Source organism: Pan paniscus, chromosome 10 (genome assembly GCF_029289425.2).
Source record: "Pan paniscus chromosome 10, NHGRI_mPanPan1-v2.0_pri, whole genome shotgun sequence".
In the NCBI taxonomy this organism is placed as follows: Eukaryota; Metazoa; Chordata; class Mammalia; order Primates; family Hominidae; genus Pan; species Pan paniscus.
The window spans coordinates 119,610,024-119,633,363 of record NC_073259.2 but is presented as its reverse complement, the minus strand read 5'-3'; the positions used below and the strand labels follow the sequence as shown (position 1 = coordinate 119,633,363).

Sequence of the window (23,340 nt, the reverse complement as noted above, 5' to 3'; positions counted from 1 at the left end):
CAATAATAGTGGAAAAGTTTGAAAATATTGTGAGATTTATGAGAATGTGACACAGGCGCAAAGAGAGCACGTTACTGGAAATACGGCACTAATGGACTTGCCCGACTCGGGGTTTCCACAGACCGTCAGCTTGTCAAAAATGCAGCATCTGTGAATTTCAATAAAGCAAAGCAGAATAAAATGAGGTATGCATGTATTGCCATCACATGTACACTAGTAAAATACGTTTTTTTTTCAGTAGGTGGATCAACCTCAAATTTTAATATAAAGCATTACTTAAAGGAGAATATAGGGACTTTCATGACATTTCTTATATGTACATAAAACTTCATGAAAATAATTTAATGCTATCCAGCAGTTTATTTTAGAAGTACTGGAGGCTAGGCATGGTGTCTTATGCCTGTAATCCCAGCACTTTGGGAGGCTGAGGTAGGAGGATCACTTGAGTTCAGGAGCTGGAGACCAGCTTGGGCAATATAGGGCGACCCCATCTCTACAAAAGAGAAAAGAAGTACTGGAGTGTTACAGCTCTTACAGAATTTGTCTAGCAGGTTTTCCAGTCTTTACCAGAAATGCCCCCATGCAGAAGTAGTAAATACTGATTCATGTAAAATAATAAACAACTTTATCTTTCAGTTTTTAAAAGACGGTCTTGTAACGTTGCCCAGACTGGCCTTTAATTCCTGGGCTCAAGCGATCCTCTCACCTGAGCCTTTTGAGTAGCTGAGACTACAGGCTGCACCTCTGCACCTGGCTCTGCTTGATTTTTAATTGTTGTATTGCTGTTGCAGCTATGTTTTTTTTTTTTTTTCTTCAGTGTGAGGATGGGCAAACTTTTTATGTAAAGTCTCAGGTAATAAGTATTTTAGGCTCTAGGGCCATATAGCTTCTCTGTTGCATATCCTTTTTTCTTTAAACAATCCTTTTTTTTTTTCCATTTCCCCTCAAATTCCTTTTACCATAAGCAACTCTTGAGGAACATAAAAATCATTCTTAGCCCAGAAGCCAGACCAAAACAGGTTGTGGGCTGTAGTGTCCTGACCCCTGATTTAAAGATTGATAGCTTTGAAATGGAAAGTTTTAACTTTCTTTTTTTTCTTTCCCTTGTTCTGATTGGGCTGTTAATTCATTAGGTATTTACTCAGTGTGTATCATATGAGGCATGATTCCTCTGCTAATTTTGGTAGTGGTAGAAAGATACTTTTGCCAAGCTTGGTTGTTAGGTTTTCATTTGTCCAAGAGTTCCTGACCAAGTGTGAATGGATGTTGAAGTCAAGGTGTTTCTTTGGCCACACAATGTGCCTTTGGGGGCTATATCTATGTGCTTCTGGTACCTTCTTTTAATTTTCACAAAGACACTGCTTGCCGACCACACTTTTGTCTAATGTGGGGCTATGACCCCCTGGAAGAGGCATCATTTTCTGATTTTCACAGAAGCATAATATGGTCAGGTGATGGTCCTGAGTAGTGGGTATATGACAGATACACTAGTAATTATAATACAGATCTAAACTGGAGAGTTGAAAACAGCATCGTATATTTGATTGAGATAATCGAAGGAAGACTTCCTGAAAAGATGGCATTTGAGTTTCAAGGCTGAGTAGGATTAAGTATTATTATTTAAAAAATGCCTTGGACAATGCATTAAATAGAGTTAACAAATCACATCACTTATAGTCTCCAATTAAAAACATTTTACTTAAACATAATTTTAGACTTTTAGAAAAATTGCAAAGATATTATAAAGAATTCTCCTATATATCTCACCTGTATTCTTCAAGTAACATTTTACCATATTCACCTTAACATTTTCTCTGTATTGGTAATTGTATATGTAAGATTTAATATAAAATAAAAATTCTTATTAAACATATGAGAGACATGATGCCTCTTTAGCCCTAAATACTTCAACTTGTATTTACTAATAACAAGGGCATTCTATTTCAAAACCACAGTACAGTTGTCAAAATAAGGAAATTAATAATTGTGTCAAACTGTTATTCTGTTTATAGACCTTCTAATGTCCTTTAAAACAATCAACAAATCAACATTTTTCTGGTCAAGAACCAGTAAATATGTATATTCTACATATATATACACACATATATATACACACATATATTCTACATATATATGTGGAATATACGTATTTACTCCCCCTGTCCAAGAACCAATCCAGGATTGTTACCTTCGGTTATCATGTATCTTTGGTCTCCTTTAATCCAAAGCAGTTTCTTTGTCTTTTATGACTTGACACTTTTGAAGATTACAGGTTATTTTGTAGACTGTCCCTCAACTAGGGTTTATCTGAGGTTTCCTTATGATTAGATTCAGACATTTATTTTTGGCAGGAATACAACAGAAATGATTTGTGTGTTTTTCTCATTGCATGATATCAGAAAGTGCATTGTATATATTTATCCCATTGCTGGGGTTGTTAACTTTGATCACTTGGTTAGAGTTGTGTCTACTAAGTTTCTTCATTATAAAGTTATTTTTCACTTGGTAATTTCATCAGTATCTTGTGGGGAGTTACTTGTGGTTATATAAATACTCTGTTTCTACTTTCCCTTACTATATTTAGCTTCTGTGGACACTTTTGCCTGAAACAGTTATTTACTATGGTGTTACCAAGTGGTGATGCCCTTTTCTTCCATCATTCTGTCTACATTTTTTTTTTTTTTTTTTTTGAGATGGAGTTTCGCTCTTATTGCCCAGGCTGGAGTGCAGTGGCCTGATCTTGGCTCACTGCAACCTCTGCCTCCCGGGTTCAAGCAGTTCTCCTGCGTCAGCCTCCCGAGTAGCTGGGATTACAGACATGCGCCACCACTCCTGGCTAATTTTGTATGTTCAGTAGAGACAGGATTTTTCCATGTTGGTCAGGCTGGTCTCCAACTCCCGACCTCAGGTGATCCACCCACCTCAGCCTCCCAGAGTGCTAGGATTACAGGCGTGAGCTGCCACACCAGGCCTTCTTTTTCTCTTTTAAGAGATAGAGTCCTGCTTTGTCACCAAGGCTGGAGTGCAGTGGCATGATGATAGTTCACTGCAGCCTCAAACTCCTGGGCTCAAGTGAACCTCCCACCTGTAGCTGGGACTACAGGCACCTGCATAACACCTGACTGTTTTTTAAAACTATTTTAGAGATGGGGTCTTGCGAAGTTGCTCAGGATGGTCTTGAACTCCGGGTCTTAAGTGGTCCTTCTGCCTCAGCCTCTGGATTAGTTGGCATTACAGGCATGAGCCATTGTACCTGGCAAGTGCATATTTTCTTTTTTTTAAGATGGAGTCTCGAGGCCGGGCGCAGTGGCTCACACCTGTAATCCCAGCACTTTGGAAGGCCGAGGTGGGTGGATCAGGAGGTCAGGAGATCAAGACCATCCTGGCTAACATGGTGAAACCCTGTCTCTACTAAAAATACAAAAAATTAACTGGGCATGGTGGCACACGCCTGTAGTCCCAGCTACTCGGGAGGCTGAGGCAGGAGAATGGCTTGAACCCAGGAGGTGGAGGTTGCAGTGAGTCAAGATCATGCCACTGCACTCCAGCCTGAGCGACAGAGGGAGACTCCGTCTCAAAAAAAAAAAGAAAGAAAGACGGAGTCTTCCTCTGTCACCCAGGCTGCATTGCAGTGGCACGATCTCCGCCTCCTGAGTTCAAGCAATTCTTGTGCCTCAGCCTCCCAAGTAGCTGGGATTACAGACATGTGCCACCACACGTGGCTAATTTTTGTAGTTTTAGTAGAGGTGGAGTTTCACCATGTTGGCTAGGCTGGTCTTGAACTCCTGACTTCAGGTGATCCACCCGCCTTGGCCTCTTGAAGTGGTGGGATTATGAGTGTGAGCCACTGTGCCCAGCCAAGTGAGTATTTGCTTATGTAGTATTTTAATTTTATGATTTTTTTTTTCTTTGAGACGGAGTTTTGCTCTTGTTGCCCAAGCTGGAGTACAGTGGTGCCATCTCGGTTCACTGCAGCCTCCACCTCCTGGGTTCAAGCCGTTCTCCTCCCTCAGCCTCCTCCTCCTGAATAGTTGGGATTATAGGCGCCTGCCACCATGCCTGGCTAATTTTTTGTATATCTAGTAGTGATGGAGTTTGAGCATGTTGCCAGGCTGGTCTTGAACTCCTGACCTCAGGTGATCCACCTGCCTTGGCCTCCCAAAGTGCTGGGATTAAGGCATGAGCCACCATGCCCAGCCAGAGACTGTTCATTTATTTTTTTTTTTGAGGCGGAGTCTCGCTGTATTGCCCAGGCTGGAGTGCAGTGGCACAATCTCGGCTCACTGCAAACTCCGCCTCCCAAGTTCACACCATTGTCCTGCCTTAGCCTCCTGAGTAGCTGGGACTACAGGTGCCTGCCACCACGCCTGGCTAATTTTGTTTTTGTATTTTTAGTAGAGATGGGGTTTCAGCCCGCCTTGGCCTCCCGGAGTGCTGGGATTACAGGCGTGAGTCAGGGTGCCTGGCCAATCATACCTTCTTTTACTGCATTAATTATGGTTTTCTTTCGTTCTTAAAACATGTTTATAGTGACCACTTTTGAAGTTCTTATTAAGTCAGACATCTGGTTATACAAGCAATTTCTATTGCCTACTTCTTTTTCCGGTGGGTGGGGTTATACTTTCCTGTGTCTTAGCTTGTCGTTTTTTTTTTTGTTGTTGTTGAAAACTGGACATTTTGAGTAATGTAGTAACTCTGGATACCTCATTAGCCTATGGTTGGGGGTGGTGGTTGTTACTGTTATTTGCTTATTTGTCTAATGACTGGCTGAATGATTTTAGTGTTCTATCCTTCTTCTCTCCCTGTACAGTGTGACACGTCTGATGCTAGTTTTCTTGGGATGCAGCCTTGGGTATGCCTACCATCACTCTAGAATCACAGTGATTTTGGCATGGCTTTGTCTCTTTTCCTGACTGTACCCAGCTGTTAAGCTACACTAATTACTAGGTGATGCTGTGTAGTCATTTCTTGGTGTCCTTGGGGGATTGGTCCCAGGACCCCTCCCCCGTTGGATATAAAAATTTATGGATGCTCTAGTCCCTCATAAAATGGCACAGTATTTGCATATACCGGTGCACATCCTCCTGTATGCTTTGTCATTTCTAGATTACTTATAATACCTAATATGGTGTAAACACTAGGTAAATAGTTGTTATATATTTTTTATTTGTCTTATTTTTATTGTATTTATTTTTAAGTGTTTTTAATCTCGAGTGATTGAATCTGAGGATGTGAAATCTGCAGATATGGAGGGCCTGCATTGTTTTCCATGGAGCTTTGGGCCTAAACTGCTCCACAGACTGATCTGATCAAATTTGCGCTTCTTTGAAGGGATAGTTTCTGAGATCAGTATTTGAAATTTGTTCCGATCCACAGAGGAGTCCTCCCAGCTCTCTTTCGCTAGTTCTGGCCACCAAACTAGACAACTACAATTTAGCACTTATCTCCAATGATTCTACCAATCTCCTCCAACCAAGTGCCTTTGAAAGCATCATTAACTCTTTCATACCTTGTTGCAAATGAAATTTCTTTGGGAAGAGATTGTGAGTTTTTTTTCTCCTAAATTATGGTGCAATATAAGTAATATACCATTTTAACAGTTTTAAGTGTATTAAGTGTTTTTTTGTTGTTGTTGTTGTTTTTTGTTTTTTGAGATAGTCTTGCTCTGTCGCCCAGGCTGGAGTGCAGTGGCACGATCTCGGCTCACTGGAACCTCCACTTCCCGGGTTCAAGTGATTCTCCGGTCTCAGCCTCCCCAAATATCTGGGATTACAGGTGTGCGCCACCACGCCCGGCTAATTTTTCTATTTTTAGTAGAAACGGGGTTTCACCATATTGGTCAGGCTGGTCTTGAACTTCTGAGCTCGTGATCCACCCACCTCGGCCTCCCAAAGTGCTGGGATTACAGGCCTTAGCCACCACACCTGGCCTATGCATTGCTTTTATATGTATTTTAAAATTCATAAGTTCTCCTCCTATGATGTTTTTGTCCCATGTGATTTATTTGTTAAACCGTCATCTTTGGCCGGGCGTGGTAGCTCACGCCTGTAATCCCAGCACTTTGGGAGGCTGAGGTGGGTGGATCACAAGGTTAAGAGATCAAGACCATCCTGGCCAACATGGTGAAACCCCGTCGCTACTAAGAATACAAAAATTATCTGGGCATGGTGACGCGTACCTGTAGTCCTAGCTACCTGGGAGGCGGAGGTTGCAGTGAGCCAAGATCGTGCCACTGCACTCCAGCCTGGCGACAGAGTGAGACTCTGTCTCAGAAAAAAAAAAAAAAAAAAAAAAAAAAACTGTCATTTTTTATGTTGCATTTACTGCATTCTGGATTTAAACTGTGAGGAACCTCATGGTATCAGTTAATGTATTCTTCCATCTTAATGTTTCTCGTAAACTGGTAGATCTGTAAACTTGATTAGGTCTATCCTATTGTATCACATCAGAAGCAGAAGGTGCTTTTTTTTTTTATTTAAGGGAAATTGTATGAAAGTAGACAGAATGGTAAAGTGAACCCCTGCACACCTGTCACCCAGCTTTAATAGTTATCAGCTCATACCATTCTTGTTTGATTTACAACCCCATTCATTTCTCCCTTCTGTATTATTATTATTTAGTTAATTATTTTTTGAGACAGGGTTTTGCTCTGTCACCAATGCTGGAGTGCAGTGGCATAATCACAGCTCACTGCTGTCTTGACCTCCTGGGCTCAAGTGATCCTCCCACCTCACCCTACCAAGTAGCGGGGACCACAGGCGTGTGCCACCATGCCTGGCTAGTTTTTTATTTTTTGTAGAAACAGGGTTTTGCTTTGTTGCCCAGACTGATCTCAAACTCCGGCACTCAAGTGATCCTCCTGCCTCAGCCTCCTAAAGTGCTGGGATTACAAGCATGAGCTACCACATTCAGCATGTAAATTTCTTTATATTAATTTGACTGGCATTTTAAGTCACACTTGAATTTCATATTTGGCAACTATTGAAAGCATAGAGTCCTGGATATTAGTGTTTTGTTAAACCTGATCTATCTAATCATAAATATACTTAGGTCTAAAATATGCTCTTGGCCTTTCTTTATTGCGGTTCAGTATTTGTTACTATATTAAATAGTAAAATGTTTGGTTTGAGATACTAATGAAAAGATTAAAAGTAAAGCATAACTTGAATGGATACAAAAAGAAACAAGAATTTAGACTTCAGTGGATTTCAGAGAATACTGCTTCAATATGCTAACATTCCTCTTGGGTGTCCAACCGTGTCATAGATCAGTGGAAATCAGTGGTTTCTGCACTTTACTGTACTGTTTTTTTATATGATAATATTTTCCTGGTTGAATGATTCGTTCTTTTGAGTAAACTCCATGGTCAAACAATTACTTTTTATTAGTCAAAGATGTAACCACATAATCACTAAAAAGAACAGTGTGACTTATTTAAAGGGGATTATGTTTTTAAGTCTTTTATATAGCTTTGTAGGGAGGCCATATGAGTTTAAGGACAGTTCGTGGCATTTGTTCAAGGTTTTGTAACTTGGCATCTCAGCAGCCACCAGGATACCAGATCATCGTTCTAAGTAAGATTTAGGCATTTTAGCCTTCATGTACAGACTATAAGTACACCCCCCCACACCCCTACCAAAACCGTAAATTCAAATAATGTTTGAAAAAGTATAGAATTTTTGTTAGGCGAGGTAGTTTATTCCTTGTGATACAGTTCCAGAGAGGCAGCATAACCTAGGAATGAAAAACTTAGACATGGAATCAGATACACCTAGTTTAAATACCAGCTCTACTGCTCATGAACTGGATGGTTTTGGTCAAGATACTTGACTGCTGAGGTTCAGTTTCCTCACCTGTAAAGTAGAGGTGATAGATTAGACATGTTGCATGTGAAGTATTTAGTATGGTGTCTGGTTTTGTAGTAAGATCTATAAAAGATAAATTATTAGTCATATTCCTTAGACTTCAGGAATTTATCTCTGTGCCATGTTTGAGGCAAACAGTTACAGAATTAGAATGTTAGAAATGAAAGGAATCCTAGATGTCATTTAATTCAAGTCCATTGTTTTCTGGATGAGAGAAGAAAGTAAGGAAAAGTGACAGAGTTGGAGACCAAGCTAGGACTGGCCTCAGAATGTTAAGAGTACTCTTCTAGGGATCGACCAGTCATGTTACTAGACTTTTTGGATCTGAATTGTGCTTTTCCTTGAATGTTTTGAATTTTGGCTTGAGTGTTGTGATTATTTTATTAAAATGAGATTCCAGTCCTATTGTCATGACTAATGTTTATGAGAAATATAACATTTCACTTTAATGATGTTTTTTAATTATTCTAAGGGGCCTAATCTTTTTCAGTGGAATAAGCTTTAGGTTGTATTATATTCTATAATTCACTTGAAAATAGAATTCATCTTTACTTGACAGCCGAATTTTGTGTACTGCATCTTTTCTGAGGGAGAGAGTTGGCAAGGAAAGGCACTTGTTATAACGATCCACACGTATAGACGCATATTATTTAGAAATGAAAGTGCTTTGAATGATTTAGCTTATTTTCAGTTTTTTTTTTTTTTTTCTGCAGTTGTAATCATATGACCTGTTTTTCTTTCTTTTTTTTTTTTTTGAGTCAGAGTCTTACTCTGTCACCCCGGCTGGAGTACAATGGGGCGGTCTCAGCTCACTGCAACCTCCGCCTCCCAGGTTCAAGCGATTCTTCTGCCTCAGCCTCCCTAGTAGCTGGGACTACAGGCGCATGCCACCACACCTGGCTAATTTTTTTATTCTTAGTAGAGATGGGGTTTCACTGTGTTAGCCAGGATGGTCTCGAACTCCTGACCTTGTGATCTGCCCACCTCTGCCTCCCAAAGTGCTGGGATTACAGGCATGAGCCACTGCGCCCGGCCCATATGACCTGTTTTTCTTTTATAGATGGGGGAGAAATATGGGAAGTGACTTGGTGTCAGTCATCTGTGTTGGTTAAATCAAGAATATAATCCGTGTTTTGCTTCTGAGTAGCTCTTTATAACAGTGATTGGTTACTTTGGGAGTAAAGATTATTATTTAGCGACAGAGTCTTGCTTTGTCGCCCAGGCTAGACTGCAGTGGAATGATCGTAGCCCACTGCAGCCTCAGACTCCTGGACTCTGGTGATCCTGCCTCAGCCTCCTGAGTAGCTAGGACTAGAGGTGCATGCCACATGCCTGGCTATAATTATTATTAATTTACGTTTAGCATTAGTTTTTTTCTTCCAGTAGGCTATTTTACTTTATTTATTTGATTTTGATGAAGTTTGATTATTTCTAGTTTGCTTCCTTCTATGACCCCTACCTGTTGTGGGTCTCCAGGCAAGCAGTGCACAGGTAGAGCCATCCTTAGGTAGCCTTTAGACTTAATATTAGGTGAGCTCTCCCCACAGATAGCCTCTCCTTTATTTGAATGGAATTATATTTTAAGTTTGGAAATATTTTTCAGCTTATTTAGCCTGTTGAATTTAATAAAAATAATATTTAATCTTTTCAGAGGTCGAAACAGTAACAAAGGACTGCCTCAGTCTACGGTGAGTAACTTTAATGTTACTTATTGGGGAAAATTAGTAGCTAAAACATGATCTCTAACCACAGACCAAATGCCAAGGCAAAAGATTCCCTTCTTTTGAATTTTGTCACAGATAACTTGACTGTTTAAGTATATTATTAGCCTATATGTGTTTTTTTAATGACTCTATGTATAAAATGTACAATTACTTGTTGTATTAGTCCATTCTTACACTGCTAATAAAGATATACCTAAGACTGGGTAATTTATAAAGGAAAGAGGTTTAATTGACTCATGCTCTGCATTGCTGGGGAGGCCTCAGGAAACTTACAATCATGGTGGAAGGGGAAGCAAACACATCCTTCTTCACATAGCGACAGGAGAGAGAAGTGCTGAGCAAAGCAGGGAAAGCCCCTTATAAAACCATCAGATCTCCTGAGAACTCACTCACTATCATGAGAGCAGCGTAGGGGAAACTGCCCCCATGATTCAGTTATCTCCACCTGGTCTTGCCCTTGACACACGAGAATTATTATAATTAAAGATAAGATTTGGGTGGGGACACAGAACCAAACCATATCATTTGTAAATAGTATTTTTGTCACGTGTAATAACAAGAACAAGTTGTTTGTTCTTTTCTGAATGACTAAGTGCAAATCTAAGTGAAAAACCTCCAAAAGATACGTAGAACACCAAGAGTGGAGTCTGCAGAGTTCTTTATGCTTTTTATTTTGAATTAATGTGCTTTTTTCTGCTGCTTTCATTTTTCTCCTTTGGCTTTCTGGTCTTAAATTTTGGAATATTATCAATGAAATTGAACCGGACATGAAGGGCAGAAACTATAAGTCCCACATGATGGAAGAAATAAATGAGAAGCTATCACAAATTTTTGAGACTTTGCCTTTATTAGATTGTTTTACAAGAATCAGGAAGATATACACGTATATGGTAGTAATATGGAGTAGTGTGGTTGATCAGACTTAAGCACTGTCATTGATGCTGATATGCTGGGAGAACCTAGTCAGGGTTCTTCTGTGAAGGTATGACCTGGCTTCCTACCCCATTTATTTATACTTCACCCTTCTTAGGGTACATTTCTGTGAGTTTTAACAATTGCATACAATCAGTGTAACTACCACCACAATCAAGATAATAGAACAGTTTCATTGCCCACCAAAATCCCTCAAATCACTTTTCAGTGAACCCTCCTCTCTCTCCAACCATTGATTTGTCTTCCATCCTTACGGTTTGTGTCCTTCCTCCTCTATGGAAGTTTACTCTTGCTTTTTTATGTCACGTTTAGTCAAAATACCATTAGTTGGTATGACTGATAACACTTGAAAACCTGACCTTCTGTTCCTTCTGTTCTCTATGGAAGCAAAATATTAAATAAACAAAATCTTCCCTTAGTACATGTAAGATACCATAAACCTAACTAAACATTTTGCAACAAATAATAAACGTTAGCTTTATATGCAAATGTAAATACAGGCTGAGCATCCCTAATCGGAAATGCTCCAAAATTTCATATTTTGAATTAGGGATGTTCAAGCACTAAGTATAATGCAAATATCCCCAAATCCGAAAAAATCCGCAGTCTAAAATACTTCTGGTCCCAAGCATTTTAGATAAGGAAGATTCAGTTTGTACTAATTTCTAATAGTTTTTTTTTTTTAATATTCCAGATTTCTTTTGATGGAATCTATGCAAATATGAGGATGGTTCATATACTTACATCAGTTGTTGTAAGTTATTAGATTATTGGGGATAAACTGCCTTGGGGGTAGAATAAAGTAATTCCATGAAGTTAAAATGTGGATAAATGATTGTCAAAGTAACATTGCTTAGATCATGTTTAGTCAGGATGATTTAGAGAAATAGATTAGAATTCCCTTTATCCAGTCTAATATAATTCATTGTAAAAGTACAGTTGGTCCTCTGCATCTGTGGGTTCCATATTCATGGATTCAGCCAACCTTGGATCAAAAATATTTGTTAAAAAGGCCAGGCACAGTGACTCATGCCTGTAATCCCAGCACTTTGGGAGTTTGAGTTGGGCAGATGGCTTGAGCTCACAAGTTTAAGACCAGCCTGGGCAACATGGCAGAACTCCGTCTCTACAAAAAGTAAAAAAACTAGCCGAACGTGGTGGTACGTGCCTGTAGTCCTAGTGACTTGGGAGGCTGACGTGGGAGGATTGTTTGAGCCTGGAAGGTGGAGGTTTCACTGAGCTGAGATAATGCCCCTGCACTCAGCCTGGTCAACAGTGCCAGACAGACCCCTTCTCAAAAAAAAAAAAAAAAAAAAAAAATTTTTTTTTTTTTTTTTGAGAAAAAAGAGGCATGGTTGCATCTGAACCAAAGATGTACGGACGTTTTTCTTGTCATTATTCCTAAAACAATACAGTATGACAATTTACATAGCATTTACATTATATTAGGTATTACAAGTAATTTAGGGATAGTTTAAAGTATTTGGGAGAATGTGCTTAGTTATATGCAAATACTATTACATTTTATGTAAGTGACTTAAGTATTATGTAATTCGGTATCTGAAGGAGGTCCTGGAACCAATCCCCTACCAATAACAACAGATAGCTGTATTCTTGTTAACCCTGCTGTGTGTGTAAAATAATGTTAGTAGTTGATTGTCTTTTGTACATTATTTTGTCACTTAAAATAGCTGGGGTCAGAAATGTTTGACTTCAGTATTAAAATTCGTACTGCAAACTCTGAGTAGAGCCTCCTGAAGAATTTCGAGAGTTCAGTGTATTGTTAATGTTTTGAAATTTTTTTATTGTTTTGTTAGTGAATACCTAATATTGAATGAAGCCTGATGAGGTATAAAAAGTAAAATGAAAACAAATATCCCTGATGACCGGGTAGTATACTGTTTCTTTGATAAATAAATTATATGTTTTTAGGGCTCCAAATGTGAAGTACAAGTGAAAAATGGAGGTATATATGAAGGAGTTTTTAAAACTTACAGTCCGAAGGTAATTTTTACTTTTTTTCTTTTTCTTACAAAGTAAAAGAACATTTTCATAGTCAGTGTTTTACCTAGTTTTTAAAGCCACTTTGAATGATTTTACTTCTCAGTTTCAAATACTGATTATTTTATAGACTGGTTTGTGTAATCAGAGAGGCTTCTTGATGTGTGTGCTTATTAAAATATTTCAACCATTTTTAAGCATTGTGAACTAATAGAGGGATGTGGTGGTTTGTTTTTTCCTCTTAAAAATTATAATGTACTTAAGACAAACCACAGAAACAAAAAACATTTAGATATGAGGATTTTTAAATGATGGAATGGATAATAGATCATATGCCTGGGAAAAAAGGGTATGATTCTCTTGAGATTATTTTTGTCAAAGGCATATAAGAACTGGTACCTTGATGAGCTAAAGAATTCCTAACAAATTTTATTTTGTAAAGGTTTGGAATACTTACTTGTGTTTTTCATTTTAGTGTGATTTGGTACTTGATGCCGCACATGAGAAAAGTACAGAATCCAGTTCGGGGCCGAAACGTGAAGAAATAATGGAGAGTATTTTGTTCAAATGTTCAGACTTTGTTGTGGTACAGTTTAAAGATATGGACTCCAGTTATGCAAAAAGAGGTGGGTTTTGATTTCCTAAATATGCCTCATGGTTTATTAGATTTATTCAAACAAAGATTTTCACAGTGATCTTACAAACTTTTTTAAAAGAAATATCTGGGCTGGGTATGGTGGCTCATTCCTGTAATCTTAGCACTTAGGGAGGCTGAGGGGGGTGGATCACCTGAGGTCAGGAGTTCGAGACCAGCCTGGCCAACATGGCGAAACCCCGTCTCTACTAAAAATACAAAAATTTATTTTTGTGTGTGGTGGCGTGCGCCTATAGTCCTAGCTGCTAGGGAGGCTGAGACAGAATTGCTTGAACCCAGGAGGCAGAGGTTGCAGTGAGCTGATACCGCACCACTGCACTCCAGCCTGGGCGACAGAGCAAGACTCCGTTTCAAAAAAAAAAGAAAGAAAAAAGAAATATCTACTTTCTAGAATAACCCAAGTAAGGCAATTTTTTAGAAAAATGAGAATTTTAATGCATTTTTGTTGGAAAACAATTAGAACTTTAGAGAAAAATTAAATAGAGTTTTTGTGATCTCTTAAAAAATTAGTTTGTAAAGCATTTTCTACAGTTTTGTGGTCAACAATGCTACTGATTATATTCAACTGAAAATTTCTCGTCCCATTTGGCCTACAATGCTTTAGTTTATAAGTGGGCATGTGGCAAATCTGGAAAGAAATCAAAGTATAAGGCTAAGGAAGAAAGGTAGAGAACGGTTGGTAGAAAACAATTGTCTAATGAAAATGAAAAAGGGTGAAGAAGTAGAACATACGTATTTTAAAAATATTCAGAGTATGAGACAAGGTTTTGAGAATTTAAAAGCGATTATGTAGTTATATTAAAAATTTAGTCTCTTTTTAAGTGTCCATTGATGAACAAAGTGGGAATTCCTGTTACTCATTTGCAAGGCATTATTGAGTGTTCAGTAACACGTTGCAAGGCACTTCTGGGCAATCCTGAACTTGGTTCTCAAATTCTTTTTTTTTTTTTTTTTTTGAGACGGAGTCTTGTTCTGTCCCCCGGGTGGAGTGCAGTGGCACAATCTCGGCTCACCGCAGCCTCTGCCTCCCAGGTGCAAGTGATTCTCCTGCCTCAGCCTCCTGAGTAGCTGGGACTACAGGTGTGTGCCATCACACCAAGCTAATTTTTGTATTTTTTGTAGAGACAGGGTTTCACCATGTTGGCCAGGATGGTCTTCGATTGTTTGACCTCGTGATCCGCCTGCCTCGGCCTCCCAAAGTGCTGGAATTACAGGCATGAGCCACTGCACCCAGCCGGTTCTAAAATTCTTTTATTTATTTGTATATGCCAAATTCTGTAGTGAAATACGTAATTCTGTTGTAAATTGTAGTTCAGTACAATTTGATTTTCACTATTCAAATCTATACCAAAAGCTGTTTTTATTGTTGGGCTGATTCTTCTACACTGTTACTTGGAAATAATAATATACCAGGATTCTTTCTCTTAGACTTAGGAGTCTTTCTCTTTGCTTGCTTTTTCAGAGGCTAACAGTACTGGGTATTCTTTAACTGTCTTGATATGCTGATGAAAGCACAGTGTTCTGTTTTTGAATCTTCTCAAATGTCCTTGTCTTTGATTCACAACTTTTTGTCTTAAGAGGCCTTCAGCATCCCATACAAGGAAACAAGTCTTTTTTTAGCTGCTACCTTTGGAGTTGATTTTGTTTATGTCTAGGAGCACTAAATTATTTATACTCATACTATTGAAATATTCCTCTGTTACAAATTCAAAAATTGACTTTGGAAGATAAAATTTTAGTTGAATTTAATACATAGTACTCTGGAAAGAGTATTGGCCACAACAAAAAAAAAGGTTCCCTACTCTATTGGATACCAGGTCATTTAACAGCCATTTACGGTATGCATTGTCTTTTTGTTTTTATGATGAATTGATATTTCCCAAATGTGGAAGAGTGAATATTACTTTGAGATGTTTGTGATAGTCCATTCCTTGCTCCTCTTCAAAATTAATGTCATTAAATTTTTATTACTTTATTAGATCTTCATTTCTCAGATAATTTTAGTTCATTATAGAAAGGCAAGAAAATACAGATCAGAGTGACAACTTTGAAAATCTCACTATACTCATAAGGGGATGGGTGTATTTTGCTATATATTACAAAATTAGTTTTCTTGATGAGGACATCCACTATTGGAGTAATTTCAGGTATCTTATTTTTTCTTTTCTCTCTTTTTTTTTTTTTTTTTGGAGACGGAGTTTCGCTCTGTTGCCCAGGCTGGAGTGCAGTGGCCTGATCTCGGCTCATCGCAACCTCTGCCTCCTGGGTTCAAGCGATTCTCTTGCCTCAGCCTCCCGAGTAGCTGGTTACTGAGGCATGTGCCACCATGCCCGGCTAATTTTTGTATTTTTAGTAGAGACGGGGTTTCACTATGTTGGCCAGGCTGGTCTTGAACTCGTGACCTTGTGATCCTCCTGCCTTGGCCTCCCAGAGTGCTGGGATTACAGGCGTGAGCCACCACGCCTGGCCAGGTATCTTATTTCAAAACTTACAGTGGTTTAGTGAATTATACAATTGCGTCCAGTGCGTAGTATCCTGAAAATAGTATTAAGTCATGTGTTTAGGACATCAGGTCTCTTAAGCTAAGACTATCCAGGCAGAAATTGCCCTCTTCTATAAAAGAAGAAAAGTATTAATTAGGAAGTACTATCAGTATGGAGAAAACCATTTTAGAATTATTAATTGGCATGGTTTCCTTCTTTTTTTTTTATTTCGAGATGGAGTCTCACTCTATTTCCCAGGCTGGAGTGCAGTGGTGCGATCTCGGCTCACTGCAACCTCTGCCTCCTGGGTTTAAGCGATTCTCCCGAGTAGCTGGGATTATAGGCACATACCACCATGCCCTGCTAATTTTTTTTTTTTGTTTGTATTCTTAGTACAGACTGGGTTTCACCATGTTGGCCAGGCTGCATGGTTTTCCTTAATAACAAAATTAAGGCATTTATTACTGCATCTAGATTTTTTTTTATTTTTTATTAGAGACTTACTCAGATTACTCCCAAAGTAAAGGAAGGTATGGTTTAATCAATGCTTCTTAATGCTGGGTTCACGTTTAGTCACCTGGGGAGTTTTTAAAAATGTTGTCACTTCTAGGGATCCTGGTTTAATTGTAATTAGCCTGGGTGAGGCTCTGGACAGTCAGGGTGTGAGCTATGGGTTTCATGTGATGAGATCCCAGGAGTGGCTCTGTTCTGTGGCCTTGAGAATTTGTGCTTTCTAGGCCAGGTGCGGTGGCTCACTCCTGTAATCTCACTTTGGGAGACCAAGGTGGGCAGATCATTTGAGGTCAGGAGTTCGAGACCAGCCTGGCCAACATGTTGAAACCCCGTCTTTACTAAAAAAGTAAAAAATTAGCGGGACGTGATGGCACATGTCTATAATCCCAGCTACTTGGGGAGAGGCTGAGGCAGAAGAATCGCTTGAACCCGGGAGGCAGAGATTGCGAGATCATGCCACTGCACTCCAGCCTGGGCAACAGAATAAAAAAAGAATTTGTGCTTTATTTTCTTGCCTCACAGTCCCCTTTCTGTCTCAGAATTGGCAACTGCCTGAAATAGTCTCTGCTGTTATCATTTGATAGTACTTTCCCACATCTTGAATGGATAGATAGATTGAGTGTTTTTTATAATAGAAGTGGATGAATGATTAGAGTATACTAATATGACATTGTATTTTCCTAAAAGATATGAATTGATTTCATTTCTGAGCTTTTATAATTCTCTTCTGTAATAGTGCTGTCAAATTATTAAGGTTGATAATATTAACTAAAATTTGAGTGCATATTCTATGTGCCAGACTCTGTGCTAACAGATTTACCTACATTTGTTCACATAATCATCACAAGTTGTTTCTGTAGTAGATACAGCTATTATCCACGTCATAGATGAGGAAACAGGCATATTTAGGAAACTTGCTAAAGTGAGGACACAAATCTAGCTTTTCCACTCTAACTCATGTTCTTAACATTATACTGCAGTGACATAAATTATGTCGTTTGGTTTGTTGTTTATCTCAGTTGTCATAAGTCAAGTTAATGTTTGTTTGTTTGTTTTGAGACGGAGTCTTGCTCTGTCGCCCAGGCTGGGTACCGTGGCATGATCTTGGCGCACTGCAACCTCCACCTCCTGGGTTCAAGCAGTTATCTTGCTTCAGCCTCCCTAATAACTGGGATTACAGGCACGTACCACCACACCCGGGTAATTTTTGTATTTTTAGTAGAGATGGGGTTTTACCATGTTGGCCAGGCTGATTTCAAGCTCCTGACCTTAGGTGATCCACCCACCTGGGCCTCCCAAATTGCTGGGATTGTAGGCATGAACCACTGCGCCCAGCCAGTAAGTTCCGTGGTTGTTAAAGGATTTCTCCACAAATAAAGCTAAAAGTAAAAAAAAAAAAAAAAAAAAAAAAAAAAAAAATTCTCAAGCAATATAAGATGCAGACTATTATGTTGTTCAAGTTTTTTTTTGTTTTTTTGTTTTTTTTAATCTTTGGCTTTATTTTTGGGGAAACTTTTTTTTCTTTTTTCTTTTTTGTTTTCCTTGGGACGGAGTTTTGCTCTTGTCGCCCAGGCTGGAGTGCAATGGTGCAATCTTCGCTCACTGCAACCTCCGCCTTCTGGGTTCAAGCGATTCTCCTATCTCAGCCTCCCGAGTAGCTGGGATTACAGGCATGTGCCACCATGCCCGGCCAACTTTGTATTTTTAGTAGAGACTGGGTTTCTCCACGTTGGCCAGGCTGGTCTTGAACTCCTGACCTCAGGTGATCCACCTGCCTAGGCCTCCCAACGTGCTGGGATCACAAGCGTAAGCCACCGCGCCCAGCCAGGGAAACCTTTATTTTGAGGCGGAGTCTCGCTCTGTCACCCAGGCTGGAGTGCAGTGGCGTGATCTCAGCTCACTGCAACCTCTGCCTCCTAGGTTCAAGCAATTCTTCTGCCTAAGCCTCCCGAGGAGCTGGGATTATAGGCGTCTGCCACCATGCCCAGCTAATTTTTATATTTTTAGTAGAGACGGGGTTTCACCATATTGGCCAGGCTCTTCTCAAATTCCTGACCTCATGATCCACCCACCTTGGCCTCCCAAAGTGCTAGGATTACAGGCGTGAGCCACCACACTTGGCTGCTGGGGAAACCTTTTAACATGAGTAAGGTCAGTGTGACTTTTAAGTTCTTGATGCTAACATCATTGATTTCAATAAAGTTTAAAAGTTATACTCATGCATATATGCAAATGAATAAAAGGCTTTGAAATAGTGACTTCTTACAGTACAATGAATAAGTTTCCTTTGGTCTCTTGAATGTTATACATGTTCCAGTTTGATTTACTGACAAACTGAAAGTACCTTTACGTCACATGAGCTGTGAGTCACCTTGGCACATTCATAATTAGAAGAGACCATCAGATTATCATTGGAAAATCAGTTTGTATTTATTTGAATTCCAGTGCAGACAGATCTGAGGTTCTCTTCATTTTGCTGAAACTTCTTAGGGCCTTCAGTCGCTTTTGGCTCTGTATTCGTGTATCTTTGGAATTGTCCTGTTATCTCTGCTTGTTTTTTACTTGATTTTCCATCCATTTCCAGTATTCCTTTCTCCTCTATTTTTTTCCTTCATTTTCTTTCTGCTCTTCCTGTTGCGCCATTATTCGTGTTTTCCTCTTTACTCCAACTCAACTATGGCTTTACTTCTGTTTCCTTATTCCATTGTTCCTCATACTTTTTCCTATTGCTTCATTTTCTTTGCAGTATTCTCAGCCTAGATGATAGGGGTCAGCAAATCTGCTCATCAGTAAATAAATTTTATTGTAGCATAGCTATGCCCATGCGTTTGTGCATTGTCTATGGCTGTTTTGATGGCTGTAGCCATAGAGTTGAGTAGTTGTAGCTGACTGTAGGACTTGCAAAGCCAGAAAATTTGACTGTCTCTTTACAGAAAAGTTTGCCAGCTCTTGGCCTAAATCATATTTTCCGCTGCATTTAGGGCTTTTTAGGACTGATCAAAAATACATGCTATACTGGCTTTGGTGAAGTAACAGAGAACATGCTCTGTCCTTTAAACTTACAACTAATTGCATGCTTTGATTCTAATACTGTATAATATCCTGCGATTCTTATTCATGACCATTCTAATTGGATTTAGTCTGAAGAATTACTTTTGCTTAACAGATTCTTCGTCACATTTAGTGAAAAATCATAAAAGGGGAAGGTTGGTTAATGGAAAAGATCTCCATCAACTAACCACTGCCTTCCTTATCTACAAATTTATCTTCTTCCTCCGTGCCATCTTTTTTTTTTTTTTTTTCAGATGATCTTGCTCTGTTGCCCAGGCTGGAGTGCAGTGATGCAATCACAGCTCACTGCAGCCTCGACTTCCCAGGCTCAGGTGATCCTCTTACCTCAACCTCCTACATAACTGGGACTGTATGTGCACATCACTATGCCTGACTAATTTTTTATATTTATATTTTTTGTAGAGATGGGGTTTCCCCGTATTGCACAGGCTGGTCTCAAACTGCTGGGCCTAAGAGTCTTCCCACCTTGGCCTCCCAAAGTCCTGGGATTACATGAGTCACCGCACCCGGCCTCATTATTATTTTTCCTCTGGTTTTAGTAGAGAGGATTTTTAAGCCAACTTCAATCATGCCCTTGACTCTCTCCCTTCTACTTACCTCCTTGTTCTCTTTTTCTTTTTCTTTTTTTTAGATGGAGTCTCGGTCTGTCACCCAGGCTGAAGTGCAGTGGCGTGATTTCAGCTCACTGCAGCCTCAGCCTCCTGAGTAGCTGGGGCTATAGGCGCCTGCCACCACGCCTGGCTAATTTTTGTATTTTTAGTAGAGATGGGGTTTCACCATGTTGGCCAGGCTGGTCTCGAACTCCTGACCTCAAGTGATCACCTGCCTCAGCCTCCCAAAGTGCTGGGATTACAGGCGTGAGCCACCACTCCTGGCCATCTTTTTTTTTCTCCTTGCTCTTTTATACCACTTCTCTGTTTCTGGTCTCTTCAACATCTGCCTTTCTAGTTAATCTTTCCCTTTAGCATGAAAACCTATTCACTTCCTGCTCATCCTAAAAAGGATTCTTTTTTGTTTTGTTTTGTTTTTGTTTTTGAGACAGAGTCTCGCTCTTGCCCAGGCTGGAGTGCAGTGGCACTATCTTGGCTCACTGCAAGCTCCGCCTCCCGGGTTCACGCCATTCTCCTGCCTCAGCCTCCCGAGTAGCTGGGACTACAGGCACCTGCCACCACGCCCAGCTAATTTTTTGTATTTTTAGTAGAGATGGGGTTTCACCGTGTTAGCTAGGATGGTCTCGATCTCCTGACTTTGTGATCCACCTGCCTCGGCCTCCCAAAGTGCTGGGATTACAGGCATGAGCCACCGCACCGGGCCCAAAAGGATTCTTTTTAATCCTGAATTCTTCTAGCCATTATCCTGCCTAAGGCTACGATTAACCTCTAACTGCCAGGTCCTTTGGAATCTTTTTCTGTCTTTATTGCTGCACTTGAATGTTGGTTTCACCCACCTTCAGAATTTCCTCTTCTGTATTTTTTATGTTTATTGATCATTCCTTCCCTGCCTCATTCCTGGGCTTCTTTTCCTTCACACCCCCCTTAGATGTGTGTCCCCAGTGTTTGTTTCTTTGCCTGCTGCTCTTGCCACATGACACACACTGCCAGCTACCACACACAAGTTCCCTCCTATCGTGTGTGTATCATTGCCCTTATACCATGTCGTATTAAAATTATATGCTTGTCTCCCCTGTTACAGTTTGAGCTCTTTGTGCTCCAAGTAAAGACAGTGATACTGTCTTTATTATTTATTCTCATGGTCTAGTATAGTGCTTTGGCACATAGTACAGGCTCAATATAAATGTGTTTGAATAAATGAAATTCAGTGCCTTAATACACTTTTGTAGAAGCATTATTTTATGGAAAGAATGAAAAAGCTATAAGTGGTCTTACATATATAATCATCCAGCAGATACTTAGAGAGCTCTGGGATGTGTTCCTTGCTGTGCTTGTTGCTATGGACAGTACGGAGAAATATAAGAATCTATTTTGGGTCCCTTTTGAGAACCTAGTGAAACTGTGTACCTAGTGAAACTGTATACCCTCACCCTAGAAAAATTTACACACATGTAGATTTTACATGTAATTCTTTTAAAAATTAATTTTTTTTCTTTTTTTTAAAGAAACAGGGTCATGCTCTGTCACTCAGGCTGGAATGCAGTGGTGTGATCATGGCTTACTGTAGCCTCGACCTCCTGGCTCAAGCGACTCTCCCACCTCAGCCTCCCAAGTAGCTGGGGCTACAGGTGCGCGCCACTATGCCTGGCTAATTTTTTAAAATATTTTATAGACACTGGTTCTCACTATGTTTCCCAGGCTGGCCTTTACCTCCTGGGTTCAAGCAATCCTCTACCTTGGCCTTCAAAAGTGATGGGATTATAGGTGCAAGCCACTGTGCCCACACTAATGTAATTTCATGGTCTTCACAGTTTCTTCAGGGAGTTCATATACGCCATGTACTCTATTCTAAGCATTTTTAGAGTTAGAGATAGCAAAGCACGTGAATAAATTCAAGAAAAATGGAATGTTGTACTGCATGACATTGAATATCAAATGGAGTCAGCGATGCAAATAATTGTCTAGATTTTACAAAAAAATTAGCCTGGTGTGCTGGTGTGCGCCTCTAATCCCAGCTACTTGGGAGGCTGAGACAGGAGAATCATTTGAATCCAGAAGGTGGAGGTTGCAATGAGCTGAGATCGTACCACTGCACTCCAGCCTGAGTGACAGAGCGAGACTCCGTCTCAAAAATAAAAAATAAAAGAATTGTGTAGATTTTAGTAGTTGGAAGAAGTTGGAGTGTTAATGTGTAATTAGAGAACAGTGAGAAATAAAATTCTACAGATTGTTTTATTCTGGTGTGCTGTTGTGTTCTCATATGGTTGTCTTTTTGGTCTTGATAGTGTATCAGTAACAGAGTACGAGTAACAAACAGGGATCTCTTCTGAACGGCGTGACATTAGAAAAGCTGTTTACGGCCTCAACTTTGCTGTGGTTTATTAAGACACAGATACGTGTTCATTCTGGGGCCAAGCAGTAACTGGAGAGTGGCACTTATTGAGGCCAGTATGGAGGCAGTACAGAGATTATTGAGATTAAAAGAAAGAAATAGGTGGAACGGATCTATGTAATGGAAAGCTAAACAGAATAGTTCGTGGTACACAGTAGAAAAGCATTACATGTTTATTAAGATATGGTCATCTTCCATTTATTAAAGTTATATGTTTTATAATTTTTAGAGTATATAGAAATTCTCTACCCTATCATGTTTGCCAAAGTCAGAACAATAACTTCATTTATTAAATATAAAAAAAATAAAAACCTCTAGCATAAAATAGAATTTTATTTGGACAAACAATAAAAAAATACTGTGTGGTACTAGTAAGAGTAAGGTTGATTCAAGATACATGGGAGCAGAATCCAAAGTGTAGAAATAGGCCAGGTGCAGTGGCTCATGCCTGTAATTTCAACACTTTTGGAGGCTGAGGCGGGAGGATGAGTTCAGGAGTTCAAGACTTGCCTTGGCAACTTGGCAAAACCCCATCTCTACAAAAAGTACAAAAATTAGCCGGGTGTGGTGCTGTACTCCTGTAAACCCAGCTACTTGGTGGGCTGAGGTGAGAGGATCACTTGCAGCCAGTAAGTCAAGGCTGCAGTGAGCTGTGGTTATGCCACGGCACTCCAGCTGGGTGACAAGCAAGACCTTGTCTCAAAAACAAACCAGCCAGGCGTGGCGGATCACCTGAGGTAAGGAGTTGGAGACCAGCCTGGCCGACATGGCTCTGCTAAAAATACAAAAATTAGCTGGGCGAGGTGACAGGCACCTGTAATCCCAGCTACTTGGGAGGCTGAGGCAGGAGAATCGCTTGAATCCAGGAGACGGAGTTTGCAATGAGCCGAGATGGTGGTGCTGCACTCCAGCCTGGGTGACAGAGCCAGACTCCGTCTCAAAAACAAAAATAAGCATAGGACATGGGGATAAATTGAAGATTTATGAAGATACAGCTGAAGGAGACATAAAAGTAGATTTGGCTAAATGGAAACATGCCATACTTTGAATGGAATTATTTAATACTACAACGTTGTCAATTTTCCTCAAAT

At 39.8% G+C, this 23,340-nt stretch overlaps 1 protein-coding gene and 1 non-coding gene across 51 annotated transcripts in view; both read left to right on the top strand.

Moving 5' to 3' along the window:
• The window catches only part of ATXN2 (ataxin 2), a 148,806-nt gene that overhangs the window by 34,034 nt on the left and 91,432 nt on the right, over positions 1-23,340 (top strand). For 26 of the 50 annotated variants that reach the window (XM_063593669.1, XM_063593686.1, XM_063593674.1 and 23 more), the window contains exons 2-6: positions 9,517-9,553; positions 11,217-11,276; positions 12,455-12,526; positions 12,999-13,149; positions 19,480-19,557. In XM_063593669.1, the coding sequence (XP_063449739.1) occupies positions 9,517-9,553; positions 11,217-11,276; positions 12,455-12,526; positions 12,999-13,149; positions 19,480-19,557 (398 nt within the window). The remainder of the gene's footprint in view (positions 1-9,516; positions 9,554-11,216; positions 11,277-12,454; positions 12,527-12,998; positions 13,150-19,479; positions 19,558-23,340) is intronic. The other 24 variants (XM_063593689.1, XM_055096166.3, XM_063593685.1 and 21 more) reach the window with 1 other exon arrangement.
• LOC112436773 (U7 small nuclear RNA) lies at positions 518-580 on the top strand. The gene has a single exon (XR_003025467.1). It is a non-coding gene; the product is annotated as a U7 small nuclear RNA (small nuclear RNA).